This window comes from Manacus candei, unplaced genomic scaffold (genome assembly GCF_025592945.1).
Source record: "Manacus candei isolate 608988 ecotype Guabito, Panama unplaced genomic scaffold, ASM2559294v1 h1tg000034l, whole genome shotgun sequence".
Lineage (NCBI taxonomy): Eukaryota > Metazoa > Chordata > Aves > Passeriformes > Pipridae > Manacus > Manacus candei.
Genome location: NW_026138082.1, coordinates 1,652,393 through 1,664,596, shown reverse-complemented (window position 1 = coordinate 1,664,596; position 12,204 = coordinate 1,652,393). Strand labels below are relative to the sequence as shown.

General features: G+C 38.4%; 1 protein-coding gene across 1 annotated transcript in view; it reads right to left on the bottom strand.

The window, feature by feature from the left end:
* Positions 1-12,204, bottom strand: part of MAP3K5 (mitogen-activated protein kinase kinase kinase 5) — a 105,440-nt gene that overhangs the window by 62,228 nt on the left and 31,008 nt on the right. The window contains exons 2-3 of the mRNA XM_051792494.1: positions 9,958-10,097; positions 7,206-7,229 (exon numbers count right to left, since the gene is read on the bottom strand). Coding sequence (XP_051648454.1) covers positions 7,206-7,229; positions 9,958-10,097 — 164 coding nt within the window. The remainder of the gene's footprint in view (positions 1-7,205; positions 7,230-9,957; positions 10,098-12,204) is intronic.

Here is a 12,204-nt window from a genome sequence, read left to right as displayed (position 1 = left end):
CAGAACAAACGTGAAGGATAAAAAAAAAGTAAAAGCTCTTAAGTTTCATTTCCTTAGGAAATACACTTTAAAAAAAAAGAGCACATATGCAGTAAAGCTAAGAAACACAAGAAATAATTAACTCAATTTCCCTTCCCTAGCTCAAGAGCACATTAGATATCTAACAGCTAAACCTGACAAAGGCAGATATGCAGTAGGTCCGGTGTCAAAAGAAAAAAAAAGAATCAGAAGTTATATATTATTTACTAAAGGTGGTGGTGGTGGACAAAAGATTAACAGTGACGGCAAGACTGCTCTAGTATAACAAAGTCTATAGTCTCCTACTGTGAAGAAATGTATTTTGTCACCATCACAAATTCTAAATGCAAAGAGTCCAACTCTAACTGCATTTGGGCAATGATTGGAATGGCAGCCCGAGGACCAAGCTGTGGGGGCAGCAGCTGAGGTGTTGCTCCAAATGTCAGTCAGCTCTAAACCTATTACCCCAAAGCAGCGTGTGTGACTCGCTTCTTTCCTCATTCCCAGGCGAGGCAACTTGTCTCAGCCACTTTTACTTCTTTCTCATCTTTCTTTGTCAAAATATAAGCTACACTGCCTAAAGTCAGAAAGGATCAGGTGGTCTTTCTGACACACACTTCCCATCTGCTCACATATTGCTTTACATTTTGACTTAGTGCACATTACTCCACTTTAAAGTTAAAATATATTCCATTTATTCTATTAAAATCTGCCCTGTAACACTGCATCCCAACTTTGATCTCACAAACTCTGGTATTCTTTCCTAACCCTAATTAACTTCACTGTATATTCTAAGTTTGCTGAGCACACAAGACAAAACTGTTGTTTTCCTTTGATCCATTCTTGTAACTTGTCATATCATGTATAATGCAAGTAATAGAATCAAATCATTCAATAAAAATAGGATTTTTTGAAAGAGTAGCACCTTAAATCCAATTGTAATATTCTCAGTTACATCAACACCCTTTAAAACACACGTGTAGCATACGGGGTCTTCAAAAGTGGGTGTGAATAGATGCCCCAATCAAGAACAAATGCTACAAGTTTCATTTTCCAACTCCCTTCCTTTATTAATCCCTCATTATTTAAGATTCAAAAACTCAAATTACAGTAATAGAAGTTGCAAAGGGATTGCAGGGCCCCTGAGTTGCAAGTTGAAGGGCATTACCAAAAACATCCGGGACTGGGACAGGCCACGCATGTACACACACACAGATAGTTACTATGGTTCAGCCTGATCCACATTAGATAGGTAATCTTGGCCTGAGCTCTCAAATCAGCTGAACTACTTATATCTAGGAGATACAAACACACATATCTTTGAAGGCTTTGGGCCAGCACACTCAATACCTGGCAGTATCAGATCACTTTCTGAAAGCCTATCCATGTCAGCCCATTTCATCAAATCAGTCAGACTAATCCGAAGGCAAGAGGTGCTGGCTGGAGCCAGCTACACACATAAATGCTTAACTAAGAGACAAAATCTGTAGTTCATTTTTGAAAATGTTTCAACTGTTCTATATTTTTCTAATGTTTCTTCCTTACTTACTGTGCAAAATCAAACAATTCCAAACTGTTAGTAATTTCAGTTAATTACAGATGTAAGATCATCTTAATAGCTCTACATTTACAAAATTTAAGACACTGTTGCTTCTAGCTAGACCTAGTGGTCACTGGAACATTAAGCACCACCTTCTTGTTCAATATCCTTTCTCAGCTTCTGAAAAGAAATTAATATAGCACCTCTCCGTATTTAAGAGATAATACAAATGAATAGCACATAATAACATTTTAATGAACACAATAAAAATATAAAACAGCCCTTCTTTCAATATCCCCCTCTCCTACAGAACTGCTACTTGTGAAAAGCACAGCCTTTTGGGACTTGAATTTGGAGACCTTGTCTTCTTAGAAAGAACATCATGCAAGAAGATAAGCACTATTCTCTCCCCACAAATAAGTCTGATGTAATAAAAAGATTTTTCTCTGAAAGTTGCATAAATTAAAAAGACATGGTGCTAGGAAAATGAGCAATTGAATCCTGGCCAGTTAATCCTCAAATCTTGAATTTTACTTCAAAAGGAGGGAGAAAATATGAAAAATCCCAGAGAATCAATGATGTACAGTCCTTTCAGTTCCCTAAGGCTCTTTACTAACATTGCTCTGTTGGAATAATTTGACAGTCAAATATCCACAAACAGAAGAAAACTGCCTTCATAGACAAGAAGTGTCAAAGAAAACAAAAATCCCTCAAACCAAAACTATGATACTTTACTCACGGATGGGAGAACCTAGCAAAATCCCATCTACTTGCCAAAGCTTCAGGTCAGCACCCAATATAACTTAAAAAAAAAAAGAAATCAGCTGAGGTAATGAAAATAGCCAGTATCTCTCACAGTAGGAAATGTTCCTCCTGCTGACGCTCCTCTAATTAAGAGAGCTTTTTTCTATTTATCTCACTAGTCCTTTTGAAAAATATTGGCTTTTATTTCAACTCTTCAGATTAAATTTTTAAGGTAATTGTCTGACTGCACATGGCATTACATGTAGCAGATGGTAAAACCATAAACCAAGATTAAATCTATTCCCTCCATCCCCCAAACACGCAATATATCAACATGTGCTGATGTTTTAATGAATACAGACTCAGTTTGTGTTAACTTCAAATCCGTTTGTGTTAACTTCAAATCCCACTCACATGAATGACAGCCTTACTATTGATTGGAAAAGGAACTTAGGTAAGCCTCATGCCTCAAATGAACTGAAGCACAGAGACTGGATCTACTCTTTCAAATACTTCCCCTCTTCTTTGAGAATATATTCTTTCTTCATATACCCAGCAATAGCATTCTATTGCAGCCATACTACATGCTAAATGCTTGTTAAAAATCAGCCTACACCTCATATGGTCCTTTCATCATATTCACATAGGAAAAAAGTTCTCAGCTTTTTCCAAGGAAAGTATGTGTCAAATATATGTCAAGAATTCAAAAAATGAAAGAACAAGCAAGAGATAGTGATGTATCATAAATAATACCACAGTTATCATTATCAATGAAATATTTACTGAAGCATTTTGACATACCTGGATAACAAAAATCAAACCACCTCTAAATCTCTTTTTGGCTGGATGAAGAGTATTAAAAATATTTCCCCCTATTTTCATGGTGAAAGAGAACAACAACTAAACATACCCTCTATTCAGTCTTGTAGCATACCCTATGCTACAGTCTTCTAGCAATACCTATATGGAGATTCCAGTCTTGCAGATGCCTCTAGAACACCTCATCCAGGGTCACAGAATCACAGAATGGGTCAGGTTGGAAGGGACCACAAAGGGTCATCTGGTCCAACCTCCCTGCTCAAGCAGGGTTATCCTAGAGCACATGGCACGGAACTGAATATCTCCTGTGAGAAAGACTCCAAAACCTCTCTGGACAATGTGTTCCAGTGCCCAGTCATCCACACAGTACAGAAGTTCTTCCTTATGTTCAGATGGAAATTCCTGTGCATCAGTTTCTGCCCATTGCCTTTTGTCCTGTTGCTCGGCACCACCGAGAAGAGCCTGGTTTCCTCTTCTTGGTCACCCTCCCTTCAGATATTTATAGACAGTTGTCTATTCCAAAGGCTGAACAGCCCCAGCTCCTTCAGCCTTTCCCCATAAAAGAGATACTCCAGTCCCCCAATCATCTTTGTTGCCCTCCACAGTACCTGCTACAGGAACTCCATGTCTCTCTTGTACTGAGGAGCCCAAAACTGGATGAGTTCTCCCACTCACACTGAAGGAGCACTACACCAAACTGTCTCCCAAGCTACACCTTAAACAAGAGGCAGTTAGAAAAGTCTGTGGAAAACCAGTAAAAACTACAATCATAGAATCAGAATCATTTGGGTTCAGAAGGAACCTTAAAGATCATCTAGTTCCAACCCCTGTGTCATGGGCAGGGACATTTTCCTCTGGGCCAGGTTGCTCAAAGCCCCATCCAGCCTGGCCTTGAACACTTCCAGGGTTGGGGCATCCACAGCCTCTCTGGGCAACCTGTTTCAGTGCCTTGCCACCCTCACAACAAATAATTTCTTTCTAATACCTAACCTAAACCTACTCTCTTTCAGTTTGAAGCCATTGCCCTTTGTCCTATCACTACAATCTCTGACCCCTTAGGAAAGGAAACACTAGGAAAGGAAAACACTACCAAGTGTCCCCAGCCATACAACATTAACCCTGTTGCCTAATCACTATTGCCTGCAAGTCAGCTGCCCAGCAGAACAATTCTCTTGGCCTCCAACAGTCCTTCTGATCAGGCCAGTAGCTGTACTGCAGTCTCACACCCCAGGCAGCTCACGAGGCTGTCCATCACTCCAATCTGGTGCAAGCAAGCAGCCTGAACTGAAAGGTGAGCACTGTGTCAAGGTGTTACTGCAACTGTTTGTAAACTACACGTAGAATGCATGCACATTAAACACCCTCAGATTCAGCAAGAAGTCAGTTTTTAAAAAATTGAATAGACGTTTAGAACCAGAGCTGCAACTTTTCTCCAGAGGTGGTAAGATTCAAACCACAGAGAATTAGGATGAATAAAAACTGTTGAGCTAAAACAAGCAAAGCGCAGTCATGAACTGTAACCTTTTTACCAACATCTCCTCATGACTGAAACTCTACTAGTAATTTTTAGAATGCCTCTGCTGCTTGACTGACCTCAAAAATCAGATAAAAGCAGAAACTGAACTTCAGCTTTCAACCAGCAAAGTAACTACCTCCTGTCAAGGTATTACTCCCTGAAAAAACGTATGGTTTTGGTATTACTGGAACATTTGGAAAAGGTCCAACTAAATAGCTATAAAACCACATATAACAGGAAATGAACCAATGTTATCTCATGCTGCTCTGCCCAGACAGGCTCCAGGCAGCTTATCCTAGCTATGCAACATTGTATTGACTATTATTAGGAAGCACAAAAACCCAGTCAGAACAAAGAACAAAACAGTTGGTAATAGATTTTTTTTTGTTATCCCACATTTTAGGGATACGAGGTTCAGGAAAAGCAAACATAAGGCATTTCAGTTAAGACAGATATATATAGATAAACACACACACTTGTTTTGCAGCCTTTTTAATCCCCTGGTGCCAGGGATGCCATAGTCCTGCTATGGCTGATGTTTGCATGCTATGAAAAAATGTGTTCTAGGACTGCAGGACTGAACTCCTTGTTTATCCATATGTGAATTTAATTTTTTCATATTTGCAACCTCATATGACTATTTTTGGTAAGGGTGGGCATCACAGTCTCAGCTTCCCAAGAACAGAACCTTTGTCAGACCTATTTATCCAGTAGTTCTATGAAGAAACATGACTTTCATGAAGCAGTGATTATATTCAATAGTTAGGCACGCACCAACGTTGTGAAAAGTCTACTTCCAGATAATTTGGCTGACACCATGCCAAAAAAACGAGGAAATAGGAGGAAAAAAAATCAGTTGCAGAGCTGCTAAACCCATTTCACTGACTTCCCTGTTCTAATCCAAGGGAAAATATCTTCCTCCCAGAAAAGATGTTATGTGGGTGTGCTTGAAAACATCTAAGACTCTCAAGGAACACATTCTTTTTCTGGAATACACTGAAACATTTCTAAAAGTGATAAATGACAGTGTCACAGCCACCTGTCCAAATTTAAATGGAAAACAGAACAATCCTTTCTGGAACAGACAAAGGCCAAGTTATCATACCTGTGTCAGGGACTGTCATTTAAAAACAGGACAACAACATCTCCCCTTTATTCTACTGTACCAGTCATCCCCTGCTGGTTTCCTGCTAACAGAGCTCTTCCCCCTACCCTTCCTGCGACATTACATTAGTCATACATCATTCTCCCTAGGTCCTGGGCCACCAGAACAAAAACAAAGAATGTAATACATTCATTTACAAGAAAGGCCTCACTGTTCTCTTTCATTTTATGAAAAGGCATAACTGATCATTTCTTCCACTTTCATTGAGGAAAGGCGAGAAATTTTTAGTCTAGCACATCTTTCACAGCATTCTTTGAGTCTCTGAAAAGCACTTTTTGGTTAAGAGCTACACAGAAACTCGATACGGAACCCTCTTTCCTTTTTTTTAAATAATCTATAACTTAAAATGCAGCATTAGACCAAAGCTCACACAGGTTTTAAAGCAATCTTTAGAAACTCTTTGCAGAGAAAAGACTGCATCTTTTTCAGAAAATCATATTTCATATTGGCAGAAGTCATAACTGAATCCATGAATTTCACTCTTAAATAAAAAAAGTAAAGCCAGGAATACTGCAGTTTTTATGGCACTGTGAAAAATAAAACCTGACTAATTTCTGAAATTAAAAATTTAATATGCCCCTTAGAAAAGGGGAAATATATGGAACTGTACAGCATACACACAGCACCTCAGGATATCGGCACACCACTGACTAACCTCTATAGAATTACATCTTAGCAAATATGGCTACCAGTAAGTCACGAATTGAAGCCAAGAACAACTCATGATGCCAGATATATATTCTGACATGACTGGCCCTGCTGCTCCAGAACAAAACACATTGAGAAAGCAGTGCTCTCACAGTCACAGCTCTCTGCCTCCCTCAAACTTGGGCATGAAAAAGGGAAAGGGGCTTTGCAAGACCAACCTCAAAAACCAGAGGGATGCCAAGGTGTAGAAACCTACAATTTAATGACTGACAGTCACAGACACACTACCAGCATCTGCACTGCACTTGGACTAACAGGCTCCAAGACTCAACTTCTAGAAATAAATACACACACACTATATATAGAAATATATATATATATGTATTTTTTCATAGCTGTAGCCACAGGTTTCCAAAATGAGCATCAGTGAACACTGTACAGAAAAAGGCAGCAGCAAAAAAGATAATCAAAATTACAAATGTAAATGGATGTGAAAAAATATGACAGACAAGTAAAGGCAGCAAGGAAAATACCGCTGATAGATAGAGGCAAGGTGAGAAGTGAGTCTGGTACCTAGCAACCAAGTGATATACTCAGATTTGCTGCTAGGATTTCCAGAATTCTGTATCTAACTCTGTAAAACACAGTGGGAGAGTGCTAAATGATTCAAGTGGAAAACAGAAGATAAACAACATTAAATGAAACAGAAGTTTGTAACGCCTAGAATTCAACTGAAACCCATACATCATACTTACATTGTTCTTCTGGCAGATAATTTCCTGGAATAAAAAAGAAGAAAATAACATTGATAATAGCACTGAACAACTACTAGGAAAGATATCTGATCAATATGACTTGCTAAGATTAACGTTTACAGACACATGACACAAAAAGGTTGGTTGATAGATATTTTCTATATCTGTCAAATCAATATAAATGAAGTATTGTCTCAGAAGAGACAAAATTACTATTGAACCAAGTAGATACATACACCTTATAGATCCATAAGAGCATACATAATGTGTGCATGTGTATATACATATAGTCACATATATACATGTCCTTCCCTTCATAAATTTTCCTAGAGGGATGCTGTCCAGCGGTTGACTATTAACAAACATCTATTCATATTTGAGAAGTCAAATATAATAAGTAGCATTTTGCTGCCAGGAGAAGCAACTAAAACGAAAAGTAAGAGCAGTAATTATATGAGGGTTTAAAATGTTCCAAAACTGCTTGAAATTCACTTGACTCTAATAAGTCTGATGCAAAGAACTTATCTTCACGTTTTTAATGTAAAGTTTCAGAGAACTAGAAGCACACAGAGATGGAAAGAGCTGATTCCTGCACATCAATCTGGGTGGTACAGTACAAGTGTAAACCACTTGTGAACAGTGACTTTGCTTCCAGTAAGATTCATCAGCAAGTTCTGATCCCAGCAATTGATAACCCTAACAGATTTATCAGACAGCTATGCTTCTGACAGTGGGACTGCTGAGCAGGTTCACCTACACAACGGCATTAAAAACAAACACAGCATCAAATCGAAGTGCCTCGTACTGTCCATGTTGCTTCAGTCCGGCTTCTATAAAGCTGCTCTTCTCCCTGTTGAGAGGGCATGTTTCCCATGTGACTGCTGCCAGCTTTCAAAGTATGGGTCATAAATGGTTAGTCAAATCCCCAGCACGTGCAGGGACATCTTTTACTAGATCAGATTGATCAAAGCCCTGTTCATCCTGGCCCGAATGTTCATACAGAGGAACATTCCACCAGGAAAAGTTTACTTACATTGCTTTGTGCCCCAGTTAAATCACGTGCTGCAGTTCTGTATTTCCTTCATTTTCAGTTTTTGAATTCAACCCTTCTATACAAGATTAAAACTGCACACGCTCTCCTGAATTGCTTCTACTCTTATCTGCTGGCTGTAACAAATACAGGAACAAACACTGCCTCAGAAGGTGCCCAGGCATGCCCATAACTGCCTTTTTTTTTAGGCAGTTACTAAATAATATGGAAAGGGTCTTGCTCTTTGATGACTTTCCTACAGACTATCAAAAGCAGAAACATGGGCCCAGTTCAAAGCTAAAGGAAACTGTCAGGAGTCTTTCAGTGGACAAAGTACTCGTGGCAACTGTGACATCCAAGTCTCCCTGCATACAGTCGGGCTTTCACTGATGGCAGTGGGAACCCAGCACCAGACCCAATTACAAAGTTCAATTTCTAAACTAGTAAAAAGTTCTCCCAAATGCCCAAGAAAGCCTGATGCTTCACCCCAAGTGATTTTTCAGGGGGTGTTGGGTATTTGGCTCTTTGCCCAATACAATGAAATTCTGCTCTGCTTATACTGTAGATCATTGTACTTGCATAATTGAATTCTATTCCCAGATACATCTTTTATCATTAGCAGTTTTATTTTTAGGGTTTTTATCTGTATACTCTTTGTGTTGTAAAAAGAAAGGAAATAATTGGATTGTAAGCAGTCCAATTGGCTGAGAAAATTTGGAGGGAAGAGCAGGGGGAAGAAACTGAGTTACTAAGTATGTCCCTCCCAATAGAAGGCCAACCTGAAAAAAATGGGACAGAATCAAAAACAGCCTGCACTTTCCAGAAGCAGTGGAGGCAAATCCTTCATAAGAGGTGGCGGTGCCCAGACTGCCATCTGACTCCCCAAGCCGCTTAATTTAAATGCTTCTTTTCAGCAATGCCTAGAATGGAAGTGCAATAGCACTTTGCTTACCTCCTGAGCAAAGCCAATGTATCTGAGACAGGGGAAGTAATTGAACAGACTGCCATCCATCAGACTATCCTCTCCCATCATGGAAGTTACTAAACCTTTAGAAGGACTGCAGGAGGAAGCAAGTATCAACTCCTTGGCTGACACAATTCACAGCCCAACAGATTACCTTAAAAAACCCTCTTCACTTCAACCAAAGTGTGAACTGAGGCATGAGTTTTGTTTTTACTAACTCCACTACACTGCTGGTAATCTCCAGCACAGCAATCTTGCACATACCTGATGTAAACAGCTGGTAACTCATGCAGAGGCCATCTGGGGGCCCCATACGGTTTGGCAGAAAACTGCTAATCTAGAAAGGAGCTAAAGCTTAAGGATTATTTTGCTGCCTCCACACTACCATTCTCACACGATTGTTATTACTGTAACAGTTTACCCCAAACACCAATAATTCCCTTGAATGACAAAGCAATGTATTTAATTTCTCATCTCAAATCTGGCAAACTTATGTTGCTGTAAACAGCCATTTAACACCTAGGTATTTAACTGACTGTGATAAAATCATCTAAGTCTTTCTCTTTAGAAATCTAAACTGAGTTTCACAGAATTTCACTGTGGACATCTTCGACAGGCCTCAGAACATTTTTGCTATTCTTTTGTGAACCACAAGTGGTGTCTGTATCTCACACAGAAACAGAGAGCTCATTTCAAGAGTTTGACCAGCTGTGACTTGCTCCCCACCCTTTCCCCGGCTTTTTTGCATTCAGAGCTACCTTCAGAGACTGCAGAGATTCTGCATTCGTGTCGCAGTAGAGGATGATGTTGTTAGCCATGCTGAAGCTCTCCCTGACTCCCAGGTGGTAGAACAGGGAAGGCTGACGAAAAGCATCGCTCATCTCTACGACAGCAATATCTGTAAAAGAAATGAAAAAAGTTATCTCTGACAGCCAAGTATTTCTAGGCCATGTCTCTTCACACAATTTGCATTGATAAGAAGACCTGATTTTAAGTAGTAAATAAGAGATCTAGAGGGATTTTCCCATTTTAGCTACTACGCCTGAATTTTGAATATAGTCAGCAGGATGTGGTTTAGGTTTTTTCTCTTTCATTATTCCTCCTCCTTTTTTTTCTTTAAATGAGACCTTAAAAAGGTAAAAAGGGGTAAAGCCACTAATAAAGAAAAGGCAAAAAGGCAAAAGTTAACTTGGTGGCTTGAAGAATAAAATTAGTTTGGTAAATCTATACAAAATGGCCAATGATTTTATGGGGAAAAAGAAAAGAAAAAAACTTACATTTTATGTGCTTTTACCCTCTCTGCACATTTCAATAAAAATTCACACAATTGCTATACATTACTGCAGAACATACTGTATACATTCTGTACCAGAACTTTGGAAGAAAATAAACTAAAAGACAGGTAAACGTAAAGTTCCATTATAAACTACCACTCAGATCTATTTTGATTCGATAAAGAGAATGAGAAAAGGACAAGGTATAGACAAAGAGAAGGAAAGAGGGAGTGAAAATGTGAAGCCATAGAAACCCCCATGTAAGTAAGAAGTTTACTATGCAGAGAATTCTGTTCATAATAAATTTTACCTGTATGAATAAAATTAAGCACATGCACAAATGCTTACATAACAAAGACTGTAGTCCCCAATTTCTCTTAAACTATGTGTTTCACTTGCCCAAATTCACACCAATGTAAGACTAAAACAAGAGGCCATTAACTATTTCTGTTGACGGTTTGTAATACCTCTGTTGTAACAGGCAGTGTATTTCCACTGAAAAAGTCTTGTGGTATCAAAAGAGTAAAACAAGAAAATTAACTCACCTCTAACTTTTCTGCAAACACCTTTCTATCTTTTCACCCAATGCAGTTTTTTCTTATCTTTAAGGGAAAAAAAAATTAAAAAAAAAGAAAAGGAGAGAAAAAAAAAAGAAAAAAAAAAAAGAAGAAACCAACAAAAACCCAAACCCAAATCAGGGAAAAATACTTCTGTTAAGAGTAGGACAAAAAAAAAAGAAAAAAAGCAGCCTGGTTTCCAGTATCTCTCTACGCTTTCCTCTTCCTGTGGATGCTTTGATGACTTAAAAGATAGAAAGACAAGCTCTGTAGGGAAAAAGTTTATGTACCATCAAGTTTCTCTCGTCTAATTAATCTAATAAGAGATTCTACCTCTAACCACAACTTTTCACCTTGCCTACTTATTTAGGTCATCAAAACTGAAATGAAGATATTCAATACAGGCTTAGCTTTGTGGCCATGCTCTCAACTGGGGAGGCAGTAAGTCTCTCTAACTTGTAGAAAAGTAGTATCTCTGAGACATCTACTCTTCAGTCATACTTTCCTGTAACTGGCCTGCAGGCTTGTAAATTATTAAAAAACTGAAGAAAGGATAGATACACAAAGGAGAAAGAACAAGCATTTGTCTATACAGCCTTTAGCTTTTCAAGGAACAAGATTAACAGAGAGAAGACTAACATGGTACAAAAAAGAGAATTCCCCCCCCCCTTAAAAATCTTTTTAAGATTTAAAAAATGTTTTTTAAAAGTTTCATAATTTGTGTTCTAAGAATCTCTCTTTGTCCAATTTTACATAAATATTGGCAGTGTGGATTCCATCCAATTTTACTGAACTAAAAAAGGCAGTGCACTGCTAAGACTATACATATGCTCATTTTCACTAATTCTAGGAAACTGAAACATCACAAAAGCCAAACAAGAATGACAATATCGCTGCTATATTTTGTTTGGGTGAAATTAGCATTTGGTTATTTTCTTCAGAAAGTTGCCCCAAGTTCTATTTTTAACTAGCTGTTTGTTTATTTTCTTCAGAAGGTTGCCATAATGCAAGTCTATTTTTAACTGCTCTTATTTACATAAAAGTCCAATCTTGAGCAACTCTAAAGCTATGGTACATATCTACCGTACTGAACAGGAGGGAAATTTGCGCAACTTGCCATGACTTAATTCTGCAATCTTGCAAGATAACATGCTCTTATTAGAGTTGCAAAACT